The sequence below is a fragment of the Falco peregrinus genome, chromosome 2 (genome assembly GCF_023634155.1).
Source record: "Falco peregrinus isolate bFalPer1 chromosome 2, bFalPer1.pri, whole genome shotgun sequence".
NCBI lineage: Eukaryota > Metazoa > Chordata > Aves > Falconiformes > Falconidae > Falco > Falco peregrinus.
In genome coordinates, this window is record NC_073722.1 from 95,168,975 (window position 1) to 95,195,610 (window position 26,636).

Here is a 26,636-nt window from a genome sequence, read left to right on the forward strand (position 1 = left end):
GGTCAGCTGCCCCTCTACTCTTCACAAAAATGTTCTTCTCTCAACCTTTCTCAGAAAATAACCAGCAGACGCTCAACAGAGATGTGCGTTTGCCATCGCTAAAATAAACCTAATTTCAAAGTCGTGAACTTGTGACGCCCATTGCTCTCCTGAAAATAACACCGCCAGGGATGATATAATATGCATATTTAACCTTCTGATATTGGTGATGTTTTTAGCAGGAATTGCTATATCGCCCATGCCGGCTGGCAGGCGCAAGAGCCCATAAGCTATTGCAAACACCTCTTACCTGCAGCGCTATTTCCATGTTAAGGAAACAAGCCCTTGGGCTTATGGCACTGTTAGAACACCAGGAGCTGTGAAGTCCCACAGGAGACCTCAGAGCATGGCTGGTTGTGGCCAAACATCAGTCAACACGGGGGACACGGGGACGGAATAAGTGATGGCACCCAGCGGGAGCTGGAAGCTCATCCCCACGCTCACATCCCATCGCTGGCATCCCCACCACTGGCCAGAGGCTCAGCACGCTTCTCCTGGTGCTTAAACCACTACCCCAGCAAACCAGCAAAAAACCTACATATGTAAATTCATAAATACGCCCAATTTTAAATAAAAGACAACCGTTTCAAGAAGAAAAAAAAAAAAAGGAGAAAAAAACCCTGCCAGGAGTGAGCCCCCACGTAGCCATGATCTTAATTGATCTGTGGCAAGAGGGAAAATATTTATTTAGGTTAAGGAGACTGCCAGAAGGCACAAGGCTTAAAAGTGAAATCCCAAAGCACCCAGGGCAAAACTATGCAAATTACCATCACAACCGAGTTCTTATCCATACCAATATCTGCCAGCAACAGCCGTCCCCAGCCAGCCACTACGGCGTCACCTGCACTCCAGTGACGCTCTTCCCAAAGTTGTATTTACAAGAATTTTACTTTTTCTGTTACTAAAAAAAAATAAAAAGTTTTTCATTTTCAGTGGTTGTTAACACTTGCTTCAGTATTTTGACCCAGCGGATTGCATTTAGGGGGAGAAAAAGAAAAAAGAAATAAGAAATAGTATTTTATGCATGTCTTTACAAAAAGAAACACATGCAGTTGTCAAGATGCAATGCAATACTGCAATGCAATCCCAAAAGCAAGTCTGGGATTCTTTTTGTATCCTAACTAATTAAAAAAAAATATTATATATATATAAAAATTTTAAAAGCACCTACCCAGGCCCCTACCCAGTATTTGACTTCTCAGGGAGATCCAGCTTTTCTAGTATTAGTGAGGAAATCAAAGTTATTCCCTCTGAAACTTTGCTCGCACCCAGGAATTTGGCCAGGACGCCTCCACATCCCGCCAGAGGTTGTCCCCTGCTCTCCCAGCACCCACAAGCTCATCTTGAAGGTGCTCCTTGGTGGCCCTGGGGGGTGGAACATGCAGGGATGCTGGGGAAGGGGTGAGCCAAGCACGCCAAGGTGCTTTTCTAGATAAGATTTGGCGATTGGTAAGTAAATGTTTTTTCCATCGATAATAACAGATAGCTAAATCAAAGCTTCAGCGTGCCCTCGGATCTCTTAAACAGCACGATGGATTTCCTCCCGAATCAGTAGAGGAATCAAATACCTGGTGCGAAGCTGCGGATAATCCCACAGATGTATTTTGGGGGAGCCGGGGCAGGGGGAGGCGGGTGGCAGGCTCCAGCCCCTGCGAGAATTTGCGTATTAGTAAAAACAAACAATCCTGTAAATAACGAGCCCCTCGTCCTGTCTCCACCACGCTACTCTTATTGAGTGAGTCAGATGTTCTGCTGATTAAAAATTGATCCATTTCAAAATCTAATCAACAGAATAGGATTCTTTCATATGTTATCAAGGCAGCTGCTGACAACAAAAACCAAACCTGTTATTAACCCATGAACCCCGATGACCTGAACCTGGCTGGGCTCTGCAACTGTAAATTATTCAGTAGTCCAAGAGCAATACCCGTAAGCCTGATGAATTTACGCCCCGGCCAGAGCCAGTGGGGGTTAAAGCCAATATCACAGACCCAGGGGTCCCTGGGGACACGGTTCATGACACGCTGCCACTCTGTGTCATGCCTGGGAATACATTACCGGCGTCTGCTCAGCTTCGCCTTGCAAGTGTGTAGCCCTTTTTTTTTTTTTTTCCTCTTTTATTTTTTTTCTTCTGGTTTTGTATTTTAGGTTTTGGGGGCTTTTTTGTTTGTTTTGTGTTTTACATTACTTGCTGGATTCCGCACGGCACTGCCAGGCCACCACTGCCAAGCAAAATTCATGGAGCAAATAGCTTGCATCACTGCTTTAGCCACACCAGCATTGCTGCTTCTTCAGCCATGGAGGAACAGGAAAACTGACGGAGCAATGGGCAACTTTCTTCTTCTTTAATTTTAATTATTATTTTTAATCCCCGCTTGCATTCCTCACCCACCTGCTCAACACAGTGATGGAGACATGGCAATGGGTCGATGCCACCGCTGGTATTACCCTGCGAGCTGCCTCTTGGATCTTGTTTGATGGGCTGGCGACACTCCCCCAGGGTCACACCATGCCCAGGCGACACCCAGCTGGCATGGAGCAGGCTCAGCTCTGCCCAGCACCAAGCCTGGGCACTTGCATGTGGCTGACTCCCACCTCCCAAAAAAAAAACCATTCACCCAAAAGCACCCAGGATGTGGAGCAGCCCCAGCCTCACCACAGGCTCCGACTCAGCACCACTGCCAGCACCCAGCGCGAGCCAGGACTGCCACCAGCCAAGCCACAGCAGCAGCACTTGGCTCCCCAAGCCTCAAATCAACATCTTCCAGCAAGTTTTGGTGGGAAGCAGCTGTTTTAAGTGCAGCTTTTCATGCTCTTTGGGGTAAAGACTCCCTGCCCAACACTGCTGAACACTTTATTTTCTACCCCAAGCTGCCCAGGTGCTGCCCTGGCTGCAGGCAGCACCAGCCTGATCCCACTGGACACAAGAGGCTTGAACCAGAATGGGGAAAAACTGGCACGGCACCACAGAAACCAAGCTTGATGATAACAATGGCTCTTCTCTTAAACCAAAATATATTTATAAGTTTAATGACTCTCTGACCCCTCCTTAAAGCCCAAATAACCCTGGGGAACCCCCGCAGACTGGCTGCCCTCAGTCCCAGCTGAGTCCATTACCATCCATCACCCCACAATCCTAGGGGGACCCAGGGGACCCCAACTGGGACGGTATGGCTAAAAACACCAGACAGTGACTTTTTCTCCCCTGACATTAAGTCCAAAATTATAAAAGTAGCACAGAGAGCTGCTGGCAGGGGCAGCACCCACAGGGATGCTCCCCAGCCACCCTAGAAGCAAAGCCTGGGCTCCTCTCCAGCAGGGATTTTGGAGAGCCGTGTTCTCCCCAAGTGTCTCGAGTCACAGCCCGTCCCCAGGGCCCTGACGTCAGTGAGCAGACGTCACCTCCATTGATTCTGGATCCAAATTCGATTCTGAATCCAAAATTGAAGGCGTCGGGGCTGGGGGCGTGAGGGCAGAGCACAGCTCCCTGTATGCAGGGGTGGGAGAAATAAAAAAGCAGCAGCCACTGGGCAGCGGGTACCAGCCCTGCCAGCGAAAAACACAAGCAGAGCATTTTTGTGCTGTTTTTTCCCTTTCTTTAAAGCCTCCTCACTTCAAGGCTACTGGCTGGACATCCTCAGGCGCCACAGCTGGAGCAGGGTGATTGCCCACATAACTCCTGGACCGGGGCTCTATGAGCCCCCCAGCTATAGGGGACCTGGATTAAACCCCCCACAGGCTGCAGGCCCGCATTCCTCCTCACGCAGGGTCCTGCCCAGCTGAAGCCAGGGCTGCAAGGATGTCCCCCAGCAAGACCTGCCCATGCACTTTAGCATCCTTACAGGGATGCCACCCAGTGGGATACCAGAGTGATTCCAACATGAAGAACACAGCAGGGTTTTGCCTCTTGGTCAATCAGATATTCTGTATAATTTCGTTATATTACAAGGTAGATATTGGGGAACAAGTCATGGAAAAGAAGCTGAGCACAGGCTCCAGCATAGGAGCAGCCCCATCCCATCCCAGCCAGCGCTCCATTCCCATGATCTGCAGGGATGCACACAAACAACCACTGGTTTGTTTCACCATCATCACCACCACCACCACCACCACTCTGGGGGCTGCGGTGGCTCCCTCGGCACTGCCAGGGCACACGGGCTCACCCAGCACCGACCATCCACCCCTCTGCTCCCTCCTCGCTATCTAATAATCACACTTGTGCGAAGCCGTTGCCGTACATAAGGAAAAGAGAAAACATCCTTGGAGAGCCTAACAATCAGACAATTTTTAAGATCATGGAGCATTAAACCATTCCCAATAGGGTTTACTAATCAAACAGCCAAATCCTTCATAACCAACCAATCCCTACAGAGCAATTAAATCCTTCCCCTTTAAAACACTTGGCACGCTGTCTGGGGAGAAAAAGAAAAATTTGCAAAATTCATTTGATAAATTAACCAGGGAAAAGAAAGAAGTGAATCAAGCTTTGTTCTTTTCATTTTTTTTAATTATGGAATTCACAATGCCTGAATAATGTTTAATAAGAACTATGAAAATTCCTAACAGTATTACAACACAACACAAAAGAATTAACCTGGTTACCGTGAAAAATTGCATATTTAATTAAGAACAGAGAGTTCAAAACTATCCAGAGATTTCAAAAGTACCGTTGCCTAAGGGGCTAAATTACACGCTCGCAGTGCTGCTAACAGGGCTGGAGCACGCAATCATTACCCAAGTGTCCCCATTAAGTGACAATGGGCAGATGACATCAAATTCATTTCAAAAGCAACAGGAATTGAAGCATTCGCTTGGGTAGTGGAAGGGAAAGCGACTATCCTGCTGGTATAAACCAGACCCCTTGTTGATAAAGGCAATAATTAAAGAATAATGTTAATTAGCTGCTTTTATTTGAAAGAAAAGTGCAGTGGCAGGAGACGCTACCTCTGTGGCGTGTGCCAAGCAGAGAACGGAGCAGGCGAAGCTGCTGGCCTTGGATGGCTGCCCCATCCTGGGTGCCAGGACACGTGCCGGAGCCATGCTGTGGGCTGGGTCCCACCGGCCCCGGGCGCCCCCCTGCTCCGCCAGGGCTGGGGGCAGCTGGTTGGGATCAGCAGAGCACAGCCCACCGTCCATGCCAGAGGAAGGGAACCAGGGCACCCCGCTCCGGCATCAGCAAACGCTCACGGGGGAGAGACCCCATGGAAGAGCCTTCACCAGCAACTCAGGCGCTGGATTCAGGACCCAAGGGTGCTGCTCAAGGGACCCCGCGGGACCCAGCACGATGCTCTGCCCCACCAGGGAAAGCGGTCAGCCACAGCACAGGGGTCCCTCAGAGCCTTCCTCCTGGAGGGCATCATCCTTGCCATCATCCACCCTAGCCACCACATGCAGCTGTACTGCAGACGAGCATCACGGGGGGAGGGTTTTAGCAACACCACCCCCCCAAACCATGCCCCTGTGGGGCAGAGCCCACCGCTCCCCCGCCGGACCCCACCGCTGCCCCCTTGGCCGAGAAACAGGAGGGATGTGGGGTAATAATTACCCAGCTCCCAGGGATGAAGCAATGTTTGCCAAGCGCTCCAAGAGCTGCAGACCAAGGCAGCTCTCCCTGTCGACGTGATTAATAAAGAATAGATGTCCTCTGCAGCCAGGCTAAGCAATAACACACCGGCTGCGGCTCCGGTGAGCGGCTGTGCTTACACCACACATTACAAGACCCACTGCCAGCACCAGGTAATATTTTATTATGTTATCCCGACGGAAGAAAACAAAGGATGCCCGAGGTCCTGACTCTGGTGTAAAACTGCAGAAGCGTTACCAAAGGCAACAGCAGCGTGCTCAGAGCGGCTGACGCACGGCACAGCTCCCACCAGAGGAATATTTACACGGGGTTCAAATTGGTTATTTACTTTTTTAGAAATCTGCGTTGCAGAAGAACTAGCTAGCACGCACACACCAAGCAATTAATATTAAAACGGCCATGCGTTAGCAGCAAGTCGCTTAAACTGCGGCTAAATCAATACTCTGGGGTCCTGTTGCAGCTTTGGGGAAATCATTAAGTGCTACACCAAAGTAGTCAAAAAAATAATTACACAGCAAGGCTGTATTAAAAAAAAAAAAAAAAAAAAACACCACACCACACTGAAACCATTTTGGAAGGTGGTGTCGGCTTGTTCAGCTATGGGAAATCGGGAAGCTCAGCTTGAAAGAAAAAAACACCAATTGACGGAATACTGCAAAGCAGCTCTTCAGCACACACAGCCAAAATAAATCGTATTAAATATACAGATGAGTATATTTAAGCTGAAGTTGCCCATCGTTGCATGCTGCCCTTCTGACGAGGTTCCTGCATGCAAGTCTGGGGTGAGCAGATATTGCCCCCTCCTGCCGGGCTCCCCCTCCACCCCAAACTGGGATCTGCTGGGATCAGCCGGGAAGGGGAGGATGCTGCTGCACCCCTGCTCGTTAACAAGCACTGCGGTAAATAACAAGCACTTCAGCTTTCCAGGCTACCTAAGCCTTTTGGTTAGATTTTGCCAATGACCCCCTGTGGCTGGTGGCCTGCTGGCTCCAAGAGCTACTTCTTCACTGCACTGATCCAGCCTGGACCTCTCCGCAGAGATGCCCCCCAAGATCCTTCCTTCGCACGGGCAACCCCAACAGCACGCGCAGCCCTTCCCAGGGCTCTTCACCACGGGAGATGATGGACAAGCACACAGCTGTGCACCCAGGGCACAGGCACAACTGCCATGATGCTGCCAGGCCCCTTTTGGGGCTGATTTGCCCCAAAACGCTGGTCTGCAAGTGTACTTCATCCCTTGTGGCCCAGGATTGGGGAAACTGAGGCACAAAGCCATTGCCCAAGCCAGCAAGCGGGTGCTGGGGCAGTGCCCAGCCCAGCACAGAGCATCCCAGCTGTTTCACTCCATCACTTGCACCCACTGAGATTTCTCAGCCTGGGATAGGGAAGGGGACACGATCCCTTTTTATTTTTTTACAGTGGGCTGGGAACAGGAATCCTGAGTTTAAACCGTCCCGCAGAAAAACCCAATGCCCCACGCTCAGCCCCATCCTCCCCACCCACCGAGCCCTGAGATGGTGGGCTAAGGCACCTGCAGCCCCCACTCCCCCCAAGCCCCCCACCCCATCACCAAAGCCAAGCCGGGAGAGGGGGATTCTTAGCAGGGCAGCAATCTCAAGCAAGCCGGACCCAGCACATGGCCGAATCCCATTTCCCAGGTTTTGCCATCTTGGCAAGACATACCAAGAGCTGCAAGAAAGCTTGCACCACACACACACACAAAAAAAAAAAAAAAAAGTAATTAAAGAAAACTCAGTCATAGATCCTAGTGCAACACACACAAGAAAGTGTTATGAAAGGGGAAAAGTTTTTAATAAAGTCTGCAAGTATATATTCCTCCTTTATCAACCTCAAGATTTATTGACCCAAGAAGCCATATTGACTGAATAAATCTTGATAATGACCCCAGCAGAAGTCAATACCTGCTTATTATCTCCCAAGTTGGGGAATTACATCTTTCGGTAATAGGAGCAGGATGGTACGAAGTGTGCTGAGAAACTTCACCCAGGCTTTTTGGGTAGAATGGATGCCTCTCATGAGCCTTTTCCAATCCAAGAGGGAATCTACTACACCATTAACAGAGCGAGCGAGCTGCACTGGTGTTTCTGGCTCGAGCTCTGGCAGGGGGAGCGCACACACTGTCACTTTTGAACGCTAAATTAATTTCGTTTCAAGGCAGGCTGTTGAGGACCAGGATGCTGCAGCTTGCCATCGCCCTCCCTCCCCGCAAACAATGGCCCTGCATTTTCAATTTGCCATGTTGTGTCAGCAGCTCCCAGGATAATTCCCTGAAATTCAAGACTTGGGAATTCCTGCAGCCAGGGATGTACAGCACCATGATTATGCCGGCACCCAAGGGAGGAAGGGAGCACGATCGCCACTGTCCCACAGGACACACAGCCACCCCTGGGAACCCAAACACACTGCTTTTCTCCAACCAGCAAAGGCAGGAAGGGAAAACAGGGGAGCAGACGGGCCACTCCAGCCCCCAAATCATAGACAAGCAAAGCCTCCTGCATTGAAAGACAGTGCTTTTCTGCCAACAGTTAACTTTCCATTCAGCAGAGAAAACAAGTAGCTATGGGACTGGCATGCACAACAATTATGCCTGCATTTTTATTTGAAGTCTCTGCAGACAGAAAGAAAAATTAACTGAAGGGAGCAGCTCCTGTGCCAACATATGGAGAGAGATGAACAGCGAGTTCTGCATGCTCCACCGAGGTTATCTAGTTAAGCAAGTACCTCCTAAAGGACTCGAAGGCTGGGAGTGTACTGCTTGCTTAATCTGGTCATAAATAATAATTCGGATCACCAAACATTTTAATATTCAGCTCCACCTGCAGCACACGAGCCCTGCTGAGCCCTGCCAAACTCATGGCTGAAAGGCAGCGGGAGGTGACGATGCAGCCCAGGGACCACAGTGAAACTGCTCCCCTCTCGCCATCAAACCACACAGGGCATTGATGCCAGGGGCTCCTCCACTGCCCCAGCTGCCTCAAAGTACTCCATGAACCCCCCCTCCATGCTCACCCCCCATTTTGGGGGGCATAGCAGCCCCCAGCGCTCTGCTTGCTGCCCCCATGCCCACCTACAAGCTGAAAAGCCCACCAGGAGGCGGAAGAGCCGATTCCCTCCAGTCCCACAAAATCAAATTATACTTCCATCCCTGTCCCCTATTTGCCTCTTGGTCACAAATGTGTGGGGTTTTTTGGTGGTTTTTTTTTTTTACAGCACCCCCCCTCCAAGGCCACAGAGACAATCCACTAAACTGGATCAGGAGGCCAGCGTGTACATCTCTAATGGGCTGCAGCACACACACAATTAATTAATGGATTTATTAATTAGGGAAGAAGTCACTCTTCGGGCTGGAATTGGGGTCACCAGTTTCTAAAGTGAGAGCTGTGGAGCTAAAGATAAACTCTCATTTTCTGCAGCTCTCTTCTTGTCTGGCAGCGTCTCAATTATTCAGAGGAAAAAAAAAAAAGAAAAAAACCAACAAAACCCCCACAAAACCCCACATTTCACTTCAGGAACTTCACTGTCTGACTTTCTGCCAACGCACAACACAGACCCAACAGCAGGTGAGACCAGCAACATGGCCCATCGCATCCTCCCCTTCACATGTAAATTGAAAACATTAGAAATATTTGTTCCCAATGAAGGATTTAGGGGGAACAGTGGGATGCAGGGTGGATGCTGCACCTCAGGCTCTCTCAAGGAAGGAGCTGCGGTGGAGGTGTCAAGGAAGGGGACACCAGAAAGCGGTCAATGATGGTGACATGCAAAGACACTCAAGTCCCCCCATTGCCAAGGTTTTAATGGGCCATGCTGGAGCATCAGCTGTGCTTTCTTTGGTGGTCAGTTCAGCTGAACCTCCTTGGCGGCACATGGAAGGGACAAGCATTTCCAGCCACCACAGTCCTAGATTTCTAAGGGAAGAGGGCTCCTCGGTGAAAGAAAGAAACATGACCAGTGTTCCTGCCGAGAGACAGGCTACAGAGCACAGCCTCAGTAGGAAACAGTAGAGAATCCACACAATGAGCACCATCACGAATGCTCTGGGCATTGGGAACCTCTCAAGAGAGGTGCACAATTCTCAGACAACAGCTAACCCAATCATGAGACATCTGCAGAGAACCAGGCTTCATTAGTGCCACTGCTCCTAAATCCATATTAATTGTTTAAGCGGGACAATTCTGCTGCCCACACTCGGCGGAGCCACTGGAAAGCACAAACCACCTTCACAACCTACAGCGCTCCTCAGCTGCCCCTGGGCACAGGCTGCACTTGCATAAACCCTGAGATTCCACTTGGAAAGACAAAACCCCCCTGAGATGGGGCACCCAGAGCCCCCCCGGGCTCCCCCCTCTTGCCCCTGGGCACAGCGACCTCAGCACCATCCCACTCTCCACCTCTGCAAAGCAGGGGTGGGAACGGAGAGTGTTGGGTACTGGAGATGCTGAAGAAAACTGGAAGGTCCCACCAGTCTCTCCCTCGTAAGAGCCCAAAAAATCCCACGTGGGACCCGGAGAATTTGAGTGCCCCCCCACCCAGAGCCCCAAAAGCACCCTGGCCTCCCCCCAAGGTTATCCTGCCCACAGGCTGCTCCACACGAGCGCGGTTAAGTTTATTAGTCCAAGCTGCAGGAATTAGACTTCAGCCAAGAGGACTGATAGCTTATTTACTGCTGTCGTCTATATAAAGAAGAATTTTGACACATTGTTAAATGATAGCACATTTAGATAAGTCAAGCTGTCATATCATTTAATGGATGTCTAAACTCCCTCTGTAGCTGAGATGTAAAATTTATGCACTTCAGAATATCATAAGGTTGTAATATTTTAATCACATCCACAGTTGTGGGTTGTGGTGGGGTTTTTTTTCTCCCTTAAACTTTGAACAGCAAAAAACATTCCATCAACCAGACCACGCTCCCAGGCTCCCGGCACACTGCCATCCGGCGGAGCCGCCACCGAAGTTTCTGCCCAACTCTGCTCCGGCACGCGGAGAGCATTTGCATTACAGGAAATAAAACGAAGAGCATTTTATTTGACGAACCAAACGCTGGAGCTGTATAGCCAGAGCTCATCTGCATAATGAGATGTGAAGACATTTATAAAAGATGGCTCTAATCGGTCTCTCTCCCCTCACTTGCGGTTGTATTTATTATCCCAAATCAGCAGCTCACAACTCTTCCCATTTTTTGCCGTTTTAACACGGAATGGGTTAGATGAAAACAGCATCCGGCACACGGAGCGTGTAATCCATACAACGCTAACCGGAACATAATAAACTGAGAGCAAATTAAAACACAAAAAAACTATAAAGGTATGAATCCCACTATGACTGTTATATACAAGAAAGCTGTAAAAAAAATACTGCATTAGTAATGTACACAATAAAACAATCTCATAACCCAGTGAAATATGTCTGGTATTATCTTTGATAGAATTTTATCTCTTCTCATTTCCGAGACTATTTGCTGTAAAAAGGCTCAACGCTGTTTCGATCAAAGTGCTGCTGAGTAGCACATTATCTACATGTTTTACATATGCCCACCATTCATCAGGGTTGCTCAAACTCTGCCTTTCCCAGCCAGCCCCAGGCCAGCAGAGCTGCTTAGACACATACATTAATAAGGAAGGAGAAAAAAAAAAAAAAAAAAAAGGGAAAACTCTTTGAAGAATATGAATGGATTGTTTAATCTTTTTTTGTTCCCCACCCCTCCCCCCCCATTTTTTTTATTTATTTTTTTTTAAGTAGAGGGCATTAGGCCAAGCTGGCACAAGGTCACCTTTCCCACCATCATCCCGGCGAGGCGACGAAGCCTGCCCAGAAGTCAATCCCCACCGCTCCCTCTCCCGCTCTGCACCCAGCCACAGCCACCTGGTCCAGCAGAACGGCAGGGACGGAGCCTGCCCACCGACCCCCACCCCCCCCACCGGGATGGAGGGCTGCCCACCGCCCGGCCCCGCCGGCAAAGTTCCCCCTGCCACAGACCCACGGAAAAGTAGCCGCCAGCGTTTTGCCTTTCCATAACGGTCTGCGCGCACCCCGCAGGTCCCCAGCGTGCCGTAGCGGGGAACGCTGCCCAGCCCCGGCGCCGAGCGCCCTAATCCTGCCCAGCCACAATGCCCGAGCTGAGCAGTCGTGGCCAGCCGGCCGGCCGCGCTACCTGCGGTACTTTTCGGGTCGCCTAGCACAGATGCGGCACGGGATCTGCTTCAAAGCCAAAATGTATGAAAGGCTGGAACTGTTGCTGCAGCACCGGAGCCCCAGAAATCGCACTCCCATTTGTTTACTCCCCTACGAAGCGTGCTACGTCTTAAACTCCGTAATATCCTACAGGGATGAACCCATTTAATGTCCGTGTCAACCAGCCTTTCGGCTTCTGTAGTAGAGCCAGGCTGGGTTTCATCCCATGACGCTGGGCGAGCTATTGTGTTAATTAGCCGCCTCCCCGCGACCGCGGTGCCTATTTAAGGTCACGGGCTGCCAGCACCCCCCGACCAGCCTCCCCCCGCCCGCGTTAACAAAGGACTTACCGTTACCGCCGAGGGCACCACGGCGGGGCACGGCGGCCGGGACCTGCCCAGCGCCACAAAGGCGCCCCCCGCCCCCGCGCCGCAGCCCCGCCCCGGTCCCGCACGCCGCCGGCCGGCCCCGGCCCGCGGTAACAATGGCAGCGCGGCGGGGCTCCGGCCGGCGCCGCTCCGCCCGCCCCGGGCTACCGCGCCCCCGCCGGCCCCGGGCAGCGGGGAGCGGGCCGGCCCCGCCGCGGCGGGGGGGGCGACAGGCGGCGGGGACACTTGGCGGCCCGCGGGCACCTGCGGCTGCGCTCCGCGGGCGGGCACCGCCACAAACTTGGCGGAGCGGCGCGGGGGGGCCGCGCTCCCCGCAACTTCATCCCGCGCAACTTCCCTCCCTCCCGCCGGGGCGGAGCGGCGGCCGCCCCCCCCGGCCCCGCTGTCACCTCGGGGGCGGCGGGGCGGGGGCCGGGCGGCTCCATCGCCGCTAGCGCTGCTCCATGCTCCCGGGCGGCGCCGAACAAAGAGCGGCGGCGGCGGGGATCAATTTCTGATACCTATCGATGGGGAAGGGCGGGCGGAGGGAGGGCGGGAGCGGGCGGGGGGGGGCGGGAGGGATGGGGGCGGCCGCCCGGATCCCCCCCCCCGCCGCCAGCCCCGCGGCCGCCGCCGCCGCCACCAACCTGGAGCCGGCGGACATCAAACCGCGTCCGGTACCGAAACATCGATCCCACGTCGGCGGCCATCTTGGGGGAGCCCGGCGGCGCGGAGGGGCGCGGAGCGGCGCGGAGGGGAGCGCAGCACAGCGCAGCGCAGCGCAGCACAGCGCCCGCCGCCGCGCCCCGCGGGGAGGGACGGGCCGCCCCCCTCCCCGGCACCGGAACACTCCCCCCCCCCGGCTCCGGGATCCCGCCGGACCTCGCCGGGGAAGGGGCACAGCACCTCGGCGCAACGATCCCCCCCCCCCCCCCAAATAAATCAGTATTTTCTTAAAGCAGCGCTTTAAGAACCCGGCTCAGCGGTTGGGCTTGAGGCTCTCCAAGGTCTTTCCCAGCCGCAATTGGCTCCGTGACACCCAGTGCCGCAGGAAGGTGGGAAACGGCCACCCAGCAGCCACCCGTCAAACTTTTTCAGCGGGGGCTGGGTTTTTCTCTTGCCCTCCCTTAACCTGACACATCCAGCACCTTTGACCCTGGTGGGAGTTGCTCCAGCAAACGCGCTCCAGGAAAAATCCCAACGTCCAGGCCACGTTCGGGCTCTGTTTTTAAATTAACGTGCCTGGGCACGGAAGAATTTGACCAACTTCATCGGAGAGCAGCCAGCAGCGCCTGGGCACTACCAAAACCTGGCCAAGAAATACCCCCGTGGCTTTCCTACCCCAAAACAACCCGAATAACTTCCCACCTCTGCCCCACAGCCTGTCAAACCAACTATGCAATGTTAATTGAGCTTTGAGTGTTAATTCCCTTTGCCCAGGGGCAAGCAGCCACCCCACCCCACCCACCTCCCGCCGTGCTTGCACCAGAGGGACCCCAGCATCACCGGCCGTGACTCGCTTTTCAGCGGAGAAGGGCTGAGCTGCCCCTTCGGGTACGTTTTGCAGCGGGTATTTGCAGACCAAGCAAGTGCAGCGTTTTAATATTCCTGCTAAGGAGCAGGTAACACCCCAAGCTGTTGTGCAGACACGTGCACGCCTCTGCGCATGGAAGAGCCCAGGGCTCCTGCCAGGTGGTGACACAAACCCACAGCCCTTCTCTGGTCCCCAAGGCCCAGCGTGGGGCAAGCTGCCCACCCCACCCCCCCCCACCCCACCCCATGGAGGGGGATGCAGCCTTGCAGCGTTGGCCCAGGCTCACCAGCCCCGGGCACTGCTTTGCCTCTGAAGCTGCGGGGAGGCTGAGGGCAGCACGCAGTAGCCCCCTGGCTCACCAGCGTGCTGCTCCTCCCATCTTACCCGTCACCGCTTGCCACGGCGGAGATCCCAGTGGAGGAGTTGGAGGGGCTGGAGGAAGATGGTCAGCCATCCCGGCAGCCTCCACTACCCGTGCACATGGATGCCAGCAAAGCCAGGACAAGCACTCCTGCAGCTGTCACTCGGGGTCTTCCACCATCCCAGCCCCAAAGCTCTTGGCTCCTCTCACTGCCGTGGCTCTTGTGGCACTGGAGCCTCTCCCTGCACATGGCTGGGGAGAGAACAGCATCCCCCCCATCCCGGGGCTTGGCCCCACCTGGCAGCTCAGGTATCATCCTGCTGACGTTACTTGCATTTTGCAGAACCCTTGGAATTCCAATAAAAAGTATAGCTGGAGCTCAGAAGATACTGAAGAAGAGGAGTAGCCTTCAAACCGCACCCGGCTCTGCGGGTGCTTCTGACAGGTCTGCTCCTTCCCTTCTCGCCATCTGAAGCTCACCGGCACCAGGAAAACTGTCCAAAAGGGTAAGGCAGACACCCAAAGTGACCTTGGTACCACGCTGTAGCACAAGCGGCTAGGAAATGATCTCTTCTTTCTCATCTCTTCCAGTCAGAGAAACTCAGAGCTGCTCACAATCCCACAATTGCAAAACGCCTCAGGCAGAAGAACAAGTGAACAGAAAATCAAAGTTCAAAGAAAGGATTTGCAAGAGCCAAGACGGCTTGTGTTAGAGAGAGCCTGGACGCTCCCAAGACCCCCGCTCCAGCTCCTTCCCCACCTCCAGAGCTGGCTGGAGAAGTGGGCTCCCACGGCAGGTCCTGCTCACAGTGCAGCAACAAAAGCACCCGGCCCGCCTGGAACTGGTGAAGCCCAATGCAGTTGCAAACACTCAGCTGAAACCTCAGCACCACTGGCATCAACAGCAAACTCCATGGATGCACCAAGACCCCAACCATCACCAGCCTCTGCACTGTCCCTGCTGGAGTGCACCCAAGTCAAGCACCCAGCTTTGCTCTGGAAATAAATAGATCCTCTCTCAGCCCCCACAACCACAAAAACCAGAAAACCTGAGCCCCCTGGAAGGCACTGAGATTTGTAATGAGGTTGGGTCTGCTGGTGGTGCCAGGCAAGTGTCTCACCTTTGGCTTAATGAGGCTGCAATTAGCCAGCAGTGAGAGCACCAGCTGTGCAAGGCGGGGATCCCTCCAGGGGAATTCATTTCCATCCCTCCATCCCTCTCTCAGGGCCCTGCACAGGGCCGGGGGTGGGGGTGGGGCTTGGGCTTGGGCTTGGGCTTGGGCTTGGGCTTGGGCTTGGGCTTGGGGGGTGGTGCTGGTGCTGGTGGTGCTGGTGCTGGTGGTGGTAGTGGTGGTGGGTGGTTACAGGTGGGTCAATAAACCCAGGTGGGATGGATGCTCTTAGCTGAGGTGAGAGTTGGTTTCTGCTGTTTGATGCCAAGGTGTCAAGGGGTCCTCCCCTTGGGGATGGCTCAATCTGTTCATGACCAAGATGTTCCAGGTATCTGCTGTTGGGCACCATCAGAGACAGGTCGCACCAAGGGGACCTTCTCCCCGCACCCACAAAGCTGATCTTATGCCCATACATCACTGCCCCACTCTGCTGCTGAGGGAACAGGGGAGCCTGCTCGTAAGTCAGAAATAGAACTAACGGCATCTTTGGTGAGCAAATTAAATTGTGGGCTTTGGAGGAATGTTTCTGTTTGGCCAAATCACTATTAAATCGATGGGAGCCGTAAGGAAGAGGAGAGGGGCTGTGCCCTGTGCCACACAGAGGGATGGAGAGGTGCAGGGCAGCACCCTCCATCCCTGCTCCCCCTGTGTCCCCGTGTCCCCTTGGGCAGCGTCCCTCTGGACCCCGGGGAACCCCGGGGGAGCAGGGGGAGCCCGGCCCCACCGCCCACCGACCCTAAGGGCTCGCCCGCCCGGGGGAGGGCTGCGAGGTGCGGGTTAATAAATCAGTTTGTCTCCAGAAGGGTTTGCTTTGTGCGCCTGACAATAGCCCGTTGTAAATGGCAGCCTCTTGCCTCCTCTTCTGAAAGGCTTTTCATTAAAATATGGAAGGGGCTTTTCTGTGTACTTTAAAAAAAAAAGAAAAGAAAAGGATTTCAGCATACTCCCATTTCAGGCATTAATTTATTCTCTCCTTCCTGACATCTGCGATCCACATGGTAGGTCCTTTGTGCGGTGATCTGGCCCCGGTAGGTGGCCGAGGGGTGATGCTGGCGCAGGCCAGCGGTGCCGGGCCAGCGGTGACGGTGACGGTGAGCCTTATCCCAAGGATGGGCAGGGGGATGGCAGGCGCCACACCAAGGGACAGCAGCGCCATCAGGTCCTGGGGCTGGCCAGGAGCTGGGGCCCAGCTTCAGCCCGGGGCACAGAGCAGAAAGACCCTCATGGGGACCCAGAGGGCCACTGCCAGAGCCCTGTTCCCATCCCATGAAGCAGCACAGCCCTGTCAGCTGTCACCAAGCGGAGCTGGGTCCTGGGGTCTGGGAGACCCTGGCAGGGGCTCCCCTGCCTACCCAGTGCCCCCTGCACCCTCCCCTCTCCCTGCCCTCCCATCTCCCCCTGCACCCTCCCTCTCCCTGCCCCCCATCTCCCCCTGCCCCCTCCCTCTCCCTGCCCTCCCATCTCCCCCTGCACCCTCCCTCTCCCTGCCCCCATCTCCCCCTGCCCCCTCCCCTCCCCCTGCCATCCCATCTCCCCTGCCCCCTCCCCTCCCCCTGCCATCCCATCTCCCCTTTGCCCCCTCCCCTCTCCCTGCTCCCCCATCTCCCCCGCCCCCTCCCCTCTCCCTGCCCTCCCCTCTCTCCCCCTGCCCCCTCCCCTCTCCCTGCCCTCCCATCTCCCCCTGCCCCCTCCCTCTCCCTGCCCTCCCATCTCCCCTGCCCCCTCCCCTCTCCCTGCCCTCCCATCTCCCCCGACCCTTCCCCTCTCCCTGCCCCGCCGGGGACCAGGCAGCGCCCGCACCGCGCCCGCTACAATGGCGCCACCTGGCGGCGGCCGCCGCGCTGCAGCGCGATCCAGCGGGCCGGGGCGGGGGCGCACGGGGGGCACTGCGGGGGCTGGGGCGGCACCCGAGCGGGACACTAAGGGACAGGGGGGCGCAGGGGGGCACAGGAGCGCAGGCTGAGCCGCCTCGGGGGGCACAGCGCCCCTCCGCCTCCCCTCGGTGCCCACCGCAGCTCCCGCAGCGCGTGCACTGAGCTGTGCCTGGCCTCAGCCCTCGGTGCCCCCGGGTGCCTGGGTCCCCCCACCGGCCACCCGCGGCTACTTATTTTCAGGCACATGCCCCCTACAATTAGCACATGCGCTTTAATTAATTTGCCTTTTTGACTGCTTTGCCCAAATTATCTCGACTACGGTGCGGCTGGGCGTGCGCATGGCAGATAACGCTGCTATTTCTGGCTCAGGAGGCCAGCACAGCTGCATCCTCCTGGGGCCACATCCCGCGCCCAGCACGGGGCACATCCCTGGGACAGGCCACAGCCCAGGGATGGGGGTATTCTCCATCCTCGTCCCCGTGACCTGCCTTGTCCCCGGCCCAGCCGGCCCCTGGTTTTGTGGGTGGCAGCTCTTCCCCAGACCCCTGAGCTGGGCAGATCCTCCTGGTTATTGCCGCAGTCCGAGTGAAAATGGAGCTGAATCGGGCAAAGATGCTAAATTAAGTCTGTTTGGAACAAGCTGTTAAACATGCAAACCTTCTGAACACGAAGGAGAGATGGATAAAACCCTCCCAGAGCTCCCGAAGATGCTGCCAGCAGAAGGGGGATGCAGGGAGGGAGTGCGAGGAAAGGGAAGGATGCCCCCAAGCCCCCCTGCAATGGCAGCTGAGGTGCAGGGACGTGGCTGAGGGCACAGAAGCCGTCTGTGGCAGAGGAGATGGCCTCCGGCCACCAGCCAGCACTGGGACACATGGGCCAACCCCACAAGCCCCCCTTGGCGTGAACTCCAGGGACAGGGTGGCCACCGGCATCAGCTTCAAGCAGCAGCTCTGCATTGCATAGGAATCCATTTTTCTATCTTTAATAAGCTTTCTCCCTTTAAAAATAATCATTACCAATAAACAAATATACCAGCCAGTGTATATAAGCATCAAATTAAGTAGCTACATGCATTTGTTATATTTGATATAGCCTTGTTAACTGGAAATTCCTAGGTTTGGAATATGTATTGATCTCAGCAAACATATATTATTTTACTGTAAGTACCAACAGCCATTGTAGTTAATATACAACAGTTTAATTTAAAATGCATTAGTTTAATAAAAATGCATAAAATAGAATTGCATTAGCTTCAATAAAAAATTCAATTTCATAAATATTATCCAGTGTTAAAATGCATTGATTTCTCAGGAAAATGTATTGGTCAAAGGCAATTTACATTGGTTTGAATGGGAATGTACTGGCGTGTATACATATGTATTAGTTTAGTCAAATGTATCTGATCGCATTAAAAAATATTGGTTGGAGCAAAAGATATGCATAAGGCAACCACAACGGCATGGAACGAGTGGCTGTGCAGGTTGGCTCTGGAGCATCCAGGCACGCCGGTACGGCTGTGCTTGGCCAGCCCTGGGACCCAGGCACCCCCAAATCGGCTCCGTTGATGTGTAGGCATGGGGTGACCCATGGGCACAATGCTGCTTGGCTCCCTGGGACGAAGGGAGCCCTTTATCAGCCACGGGCAGGACTTGGCTCGGGCACAGGCATGCGTCTCGCTCAGGCAGAGCACGTGCCTTGAAAAGAGCGGGGGTTAATCAAATCCTTTTGACTCCATTTTTTATCGAGCTCAAGAGGGGCTGTCCTATTAATTAGAAAGGCTTTTTCATGTAAAACACAGGCTCTTTTGCAGATAAGAAGGGACGATGCTTGATTTTGCCATGGCACAGATATGTGTGTTATTCCCTGACATCCATCCACGGGCTGCAGCCATTCCCAGCAGCTCTTTTGTTCACTACAGAGCTCTATAGGTATATAGGTACACATACACATATTTAAAGCACTTGGCTTTCCCTGGATGCCAGTAAGTCCTCCAACATCCACAGCAGGAGAAGGAAAAGATGTGCCTGGAGCCACCTCCATCCCCAGGCTGGACCAGGATCCTCACTGGGGGAGCAGGATCTGGCCCGTGCAGCACAGAGGATTACGTCTGACAGCGAGAAGTGAGCAGCGGAGCAGATGCACCGTCTTACAAATTATGGCAGAAGCACAGGCAGCCATCTGCATCCCATCCCCAGCCAGGATTTCTGTGCCATGCTCGGCACAGCCACCCCTTGAAGCCCCCAGCCACCATCTCATCCCTAACCACAACCTGGGCAACACCGGGGAGAGGCCAAGGTGTGACCCCTTCCAGGCTGGGCAGGCAGAAATTGTGCTTCCTCCACAAAAAAAAAAAAATATTCTGGGAAACCTCCATAGCTCTGGGGCTGCCTCCTGCCCTGCCAGCCATGTCCCGGCATGGACACGGAGCCAGGGACAGGCAGTGCCCAGGCAGCGCTGGCGGCTCCACAGCCGACCGGTCCCATTAAACCGCTACACATCACTTCCCTGATGCTTATGGATTTTTCCTTAATGCCACAAATTAAGGTAATTGGGCTCGGCTGGCCGATGAATCCAGTTGAACTTGGCAGGAGGAGGGAGCATCCATGCCGAGATTGATCCCCCTCATCCCCGGCTGTGCCCACAGGGCTGGGGCTGGTCCTCACCCTGGCTCTGCCCCCTTGGCTCTTGCCTGCCCTTTTGCTCAGACAGATCCCAAGCCCCATCCTGAAATCCCTTCCCTCAGCTGCAACTCCATCCAGACGAGGCAGTCATTCCTCTGTCAGGAAAGTCATTCCTTTCTCATCTCCGGGCACTTTTCCCTACACATTTCCCTGCTGCCTACTTCAACCCTCCCCGTAATGCCGTCCTCGCTGGCTCGGCCGCAGCAGCCGGCCATCAAGGTGTTGACCGAGCAGTGAGTTCCAGGGATTAAACACAGTATTTGTGTCCTCTGGGAGAACAAGGGCAGCGTCTAGGCAGAACCCAGAGCTCCAAGGATCTGGTTTCACGGTCCCCTTTTGTTCCCAGCCCTGTCCCAGCCCCCCCCCAACACCCCGCTGGCCCACCAGCCTCCTTGACATGTGGAGGGGATGAGGCCAGGCAGCGGTATGGGCAGTGAGGCCGGCAGCCCCCCACACTCCACCTGTGGGTCAGGGCCATGCCAGGCACCACAGAGCTTGGGGGAGGCTGTGGAGGCAGCTGCCAGGCATCCTTGGGCTGCCAGCACCATTCCCACCCCGGTATGCTCAAGCTCCCAGGGCAAGGCAAGAAGGAGGGGAGATAAAATTAACAGGCTAAAAAGATGGAAGACAAAGAACTGGAAAAGTGCCCGGTCCCAATGGCTAGTGGTCCTGCTCCACGAGGGCAGCGGAGGCTGGCAGAGGTCTGGCAGGATTGATGCTGCCTGCCAGCAGTTTGGTGGCTCCTGTTGCAGAAATGCAGCCTCTGGCCGGGGCAGCTGTGCCATGCCCGGGGTGGTGAGCTGCCACCGCTCCCCAGTGCTGCAGGATGTGGCCCCACACTGGGATGGGGAGAGTTAATTGTGTATGTCTCGCTGTGACCAGAGCTAGCAAGTGTTTGGCTTAACTGGGTGACAGGTGCCTCTGTGGGGGTGACACATGAGAGGGGAGCCCTGCGTGCCTGTCCGGCTTTGTGGGAGCTCAGCATCTGCCTCCGGCCTCATCCTGGTGCTCTTGGATGGGGTGCTGCATCTGAGCTGGTGCTGCAGCAGGATGGTCCCCTGTTAGCTGGAGAAGGGTGGCCAGGCAGCTGCTTCTGCTCCTCGAGCATCACAGGCAATGGGGCCCCATTGCAGGCAGGGCAGGGCAGGGGGCCTCCTCTGCCTCCAGCAGCCCAGCAGCATCCAGCTTTGCCATGCCCACGCCGTGACGGGGCATGAAGGCGCCCGAAGATGCCTGGCAGGACCGAGGCAAAACATCCATGTCCCAAGGCTTGCGGGGCTGTAGCTGGGGGTTCCCCTGGGGCCGAGCCCTCCCTGCATGTCCCAGTGGAGAGGAAAAGCCCGGCCCCAGCCCGACTGACAAACGCAGGTGGGATTGCTCCTGTGCAGTCCCTGCTGCGGGTCAGCATCTCTAGCACTGTGTGGGAGCTGCGGGGCCGCCTGGCACTTCGTTAACCTTGAAACCCTCTCTGGCTCACATGTCACGTCAGCCGGTGACAACAACAAGCTGCTATTCCAGATTAGAGAGAGAAGGACAGAGAAAATCAGAGACAACAGGGTTGGGGGTGGTTAACTTACCTATTACAACCAAAAGTGGGCATGGGGTTATTTTTAACCCAGAGTGGAATGTATTTATTCAGCCCAGGGGAGGCGAGGACTGCCTCCGAGACACCTCTCGCAGCAACATCAGCGCTTCTGCAAAGCCATGGTGAGTACCGAGAGCCCAAAGCTCCAGCCAAAGAGGCAAAATCCATTAGCTTTTTCACCAGGATAGATTTAACGGGCAGGGAGCGATGGAGGTGACAGGGATCTGAGGGCCAAGCATCCCTCCTGCCCTGGAAAGGGGGTGAGCAAGTCGGGGAGCATCTGGCTGAATCGGCAGCATCCCGTGGGGAACAGGGAGGTGTCTCCCATGCCAGCAGAGCTTTCTAAGTGGAGCAGACCGTTTTGGGGTTCAAATGCCATCTTTCTGTTTCCCATTCCTCCATGCAGCGAGAGGAAAGGCTATTGTGTCCCCCAAAACCCTCCTAAAACCCTCCTGCTCTGCCTCCTCCTGGCAGAGCCCCCCCCCCCCCCCCTCCCCCCAGCCCCGATTAGAGGGAAAGGCTGCCGGAGCATGGGTGGAATGAGGGATGACGGGCAGGGTGGGACAGTGAGTGGCTCAGTCCTCTGCTCCTGTTTAAAAGACACATTGAGCCATTTCTGGTCGTTTCAAGCATCAGTGCAGGAGGAGGCAAATTTTTTTATTAAGCAAACATCTTGATAAGTGCAGTGTCTTTAGCAAGAAGTGCAGCAGGGTAAGGAAGCACCTAATAACTACAGCCCTTGCATGCAACCACAGCAGTGTGCTCCCAAATCAGGTTTCCACCCAGGGACATTTCACCCCGGTGCCCGTCCTTTTACCTGCCGTACCTTTGGTGGGGAAGCGATTTCTCAATTCACCCTTCCTTGGACCTATTTGGCCAAGTTTATCAGGAATGCAAAGACAGAACTATAATTTAAGGAGGAATCTTAACACCCCTCAGTATCTCAGAGGGTTGCATGTGCCCAGAGCTGCTGAGCAATGCGTGGGGAACCACCAAGCACCCAGGGAAGAGAACACAGTGGCAGCACCAGCCCAGAGCTACCATGAAGGACTCATGACTAAGAATGGGGTAGTTTCATGCTTTTATTCCACAACATAAAAAGCTGGTGAGTTAGTGACACATACTTGAACCCCTGCAGGCACCCAAGAAAGCCAAGAAGAGGATTGAAGGTGCTAATTCCAATGTCTTCTCCATGTTCGAGCAGGCCCAGATCCAGGAATTTAAAGAGGTAGGTGGGTTCGGTAGAAATGACCGAGGGTCCTTGATGTGACATGACCTTCAGCTCCTCCCTCGGCACTTTCAGACTGGTGACAGCTGGTTTGCAACAAGAGGCAGCATGCCCAGTTTTCAGTTATTTTATTTCAAAAGTGAGGATAACAGCTCAGCAACATCATTAAATACGGCATTGCCTCAAAGCTGCCTAGGAGCCTGCAGCCTGCAGAGGAGCCGGCAGCACCCAAGAGAGCAGCAGCACATCTCTAGGTAGCTCCCACCTGCTGTGCCAGGATCACTTCATGCTTACTTCAGCTGGCACACAGTCCTGTGTAAATTCCAGTCACTGGGATAACCAGCCCCAGCTGGGGAGGCTGATGGCTCAAGATGTCCTCCCCAGTTGGTCTCATCCCTGGGATGAAGAGGGCTTTGGCCAAGGAGAGGGTCTGTATGGCATTGATTTGGGCTGCCATAGGAAGCCATCACCCCACATCACCCGAGGGTGCAGGGGCCAGGATTGCTGCTGGATTAGGGTGGTGGTTGTTGCTCCCCCACTGGGTGAGGACCCCCAGAGCCCCATCCTGGGAGGGCTCAAACTGCCCTTGTCCCACCCAAGTCAAAGGGAGGAGGAGGAGGGTATTAAAGCCTTTCAATGGCTGACACTCTCCCTGTTCTCCCCGACCTCCTCCTGTGCTTCAGGCGTTCACCATCATGGATCAGAACCGGGATGGCTTCATCGACAAGGCAGATCTGAGAGACACGTTTGCTGCACTCGGTGAGCCCCCTTTTAGGACCTTCCCCAGGAGCTTCAACAACGTTAGACTTACTAAGTGAGAAACCAGCTGTGAGCCCCCCTTTAGCCAAGCCCCGGCAGTTAACTGGATCTCCTGTTTTGCTGGAAACTGCCTGATCCAAACCCAGTTCTGTTAGGGAGTGAGATCCCACGCCGGGTGACTCGGAGCAGCTCCTGCAGCAGCGGGTGGTTTATCCCGTAGGTACCAGAGAGAGCCAGCTCCTGGGTCACACAGCCAAATGCTCCCTGCCTGGCTGTGCCCGTCCCACAGCATCCCTGGGTGTACGGGCGTTACAGGGATTGACGGGGTTTGTAGGAAGCTCTGAAGTTGCAACCTTGGCTCTCCCGTCGTGGAGGTCAGCACGAAGCAGCGATGGGGCTGGGGAGTCCCAAAGACACCCCAAGCTCAGGGAAGAGGACGCAGGCATTCAGTCCTGTTCGTTTCTGGCACTGGGGGCCAGGGGGAACCACAGTGCTGGTGGGTTTGACCCAAAACAGCTTCTGAGGAGGGCTGAAGGAGGCTGATCCATGGGGCCGTGCAGGAGGGAAGCGGCACAGCTCAGTCCTTTGCAGCCTTCTTTGCTGTGATCCTGCAGCCCGAGAAACCAGAGCTGGACATGTCCAGCCCACCCACCCTCAGCCAGCACGTGATTCTCCCATCATCGCTTCTGCTACTGCCATTCCTTATCAAAGGTGGCTCCCCAGGGCTGTGCCGCTTCCCTCGGCTGGGCGCAAAATCCTCCAGGGGAAGGCTCCTGTGCTGTGTCTTCTAGCCCCCAGTATGTAGAGCGGAGCGCAGAGGTCTGCATGAATTTGCAGCAGGACGTGGACACACAAGTCACCCAACGCGGCTCTCCCCTAGGACGCCTGAATGTGAAAAACGAGGAGATCGATGAGATGATCAAGGAGGCACCCGGCCCCATCAACTTCACTGTGTTCCTCACCATGTTTGGAGAGAAACTGAAAGGTGAGGGGGCACCCGGGAAGCTGGCGGGGTTGGTGGGCACCCACACCATCACTAATATCCCGTCCCACATGGGGAGGCCACCCAGCTCCCAGGATCTCCATCACCATTCCAGGCGAGACCCATCAGAGACTCCTTGGAGGCCTCAGATGGGAGCTGCTCAAGGAAAGGCAGGTGGCACCGACTGCCATGCTGCGGTGTGCAGAGCTTGGGGAGTGGGTCAGAGCAAAGATGCCTCCCACGCCACGGCCAAGAGGTGACACCTAGGGACAACCCGGGGATACCTGTGAAATGATCTCCCTCACCCACCCCTCCCACACCCTTTAGTGCCACCTTCTCCCAGTTGCAACACAGGGACCCCCCCCCAGGAGACAGAGGCTTTGTTGGGACCATAACCAGCAAGAACCCCTCTCCCCAAGAGCTCCAGTCTTTGTCCTCCAAATCGTGGCCTTGGGCACTACCCCCGCCTGCCCATCCCAAGGCACCACAGCTAGGACAAACTCAGCGCCATGTACCCTGAGCAGCTGTCCCCAGGCAGGTCCCTGCACCCCAAAACTCGTGCCAACCTGCCATACCAACAGTCCCAAAGGCAGGGCTGGGGCTGCCCATGCAGAGAGCTGGATCTCATCCCATGTCTCCCCAGCCGCTTGCGGGGGAGGAGCAGGTCCCCATGCCTCAGTTTCCACAGCCGTTTAAAAAAACCAACAGGCTGTGCTGCTGCTGTCCCTCCAGAAAAAAGGGGCCAGGAGATCTTGCAGTGCCTCTGAGCCTGCTGACAGCAACGGTGCCACCAAGTGCCACCCTGGCAAGGGCCCTACCTACAGCATGGGTTTGACCCAAGGGGCCCATCCAGCTGCACCCTGTATCACTTACACAAGCCAAGGCACGCAGCCCCCTGGCAGATCTGCCGGAGGCTACGAGGCCCCACGAGTCTGTGCCTGGAGCTCTATAAATACACCCGAAAGATTAGATAGCTGCCGGACGCCAGGGCGGTGGTGACACCGCCTGCTCTGTGGGCACACCATGACCCTATGTCTGCTCCTCTACATGCCACCACCCACGGTCGAGGTCCCAGCTGCAGGGTCAGCATTCCTGTGGGCCCCCCACTTCCCAGCCTGGCCCTCACCTTCTCCCCAAAGGCTGGGAGAAGCAGGAGGCTGCAGCTGGCTTCCTCCACCGCCACCTCCAACGGCTGTGGCCATGTCACCCGCAGGTGCTGACCCGGAGGAGACAATCCTGAATGCATTCAAGGTGTTCGATCCAGAGGGGAAAGGCCTGAAATCTGCCTAGTGAGTAAGGGGTGCCTCGACGGGGGGCAGGGGGGTGTCCTCACCGAGGCCACCCTGGTGCTCACCGTGCTCTTGTTTGCAGCATCAAAGAAATGCTGATGACGCAGGGCGAGAGGTTTTCCCAGGAAGAGGTACGAGCTCCTTCCCACCCTCCTGTGCCCTCCACCACGACAGACCCCCAGCCACAAAGCCCTTCTGCGCTGCCTTTTCAACCCGTTTGTTTCCCGGCAGGTCGATCAGATGTTCGCAGCCTTCCCTCCGGACATTTCTGGCAACCTGGACTATAAAAACCTTGTCCACATCATTACGCACGGTGAAGAGAAGGACTAGCCCACGCTCGGCGCTGGGGCTGGCAGGATCACCTCTGTCTGGGGTGCACGGGGGGCGGGGGGTCCCTTTACCTCTCCCCTTGGGGAACGCGTCAATGGCATCCACATTAAACTGCCCTTGGCAAGAGGAAACCCAGCCGCTGGTGTGAGCGGTGCTTGGGCTGGCGTGGTGTGTCTGCGCAGTGCGGCTGTGCCCGGCGGGAGCCCCCGCGCCCTCCCAGACCCCCCTGCCCCAGCCTCCCGGCCCCTGCACATCACCCTCGCGTGCCCTCTCCTCCCCTTGCCTCCTCGGTTCCCAGCGTGGCCCAGCTCCACAGCTCAGTGCACGCCAAACAGGCTGTTTCGCCCACCAGCCCAGGACCAGCGCTGAGCTCAGCTTTCCTTCAGGCAGCAGAGAGCTGCCGGCTTCTCCCAGCTTAGCAGGCAAAGCCCCGCGAGCCCGCTCTGCATCCCCCCGTGGCCTCACCAAGCCCCTCGGGAAGGCATGGTGCAGGACAGGGACTGTGGTCACCATGTCCCCGGTGCACCACTCCCGCGATGCCCAGCTGCGGGAAGCGCGTGGCGTTGAGCAACGGCAACGGCCCCCCCGCCGGAGAGCAGCGGTTCCCACCCCCAGCCATGGCTGCTGTCAGCAGTGGGCCAAGCCGTGCCGAAAT

At 55.4% G+C, this 26,636-nt stretch overlaps 2 protein-coding genes across 11 annotated transcripts in view; one reads left to right on the forward strand and one right to left on the reverse strand.

The window, feature by feature from the left end:
• The window catches only part of CUX2 (cut like homeobox 2), a 69,144-nt gene extending 56,132 nt beyond the window's left edge, over positions 1-13,012 (reverse strand). For 2 of the 10 annotated variants that reach the window (XM_055795952.1, XM_055795951.1), the window contains exon 1: positions 12,834-13,011. In XM_055795952.1, the coding sequence (XP_055651927.1) occupies positions 12,834-12,896 (63 nt within the window). In that variant the 5' untranslated portion in view covers positions 12,897-13,011. Of the gene's footprint in view, positions 1-11,798; positions 12,125-12,168; positions 12,191-12,596; positions 12,704-12,833 lie in introns of those variants that run through there. The other 8 variants (XM_055795938.1, XM_055795943.1, XM_055795946.1 and 5 more) reach the window with 7 other exon arrangements.
• Positions 13,013-21,406: 8,394 nt separating this feature from the next.
• On the forward strand, positions 21,407-26,431 carry LOC101916533 (myosin regulatory light chain 2A, cardiac muscle isoform). Its single transcript, XM_055794778.1, is given in 8 exon segments — positions 21,407-21,450; positions 21,452-21,515; positions 22,532-22,621; positions 23,305-23,380; positions 24,261-24,365; positions 25,576-25,651; positions 25,734-25,782; positions 25,883-26,431. Coding segments are annotated over 8 exon segments (603 nt in total). The 3' UTR covers positions 25,982-26,431.
• The last annotated feature ends 205 nt before the right edge of the window (positions 26,432-26,636 follow it).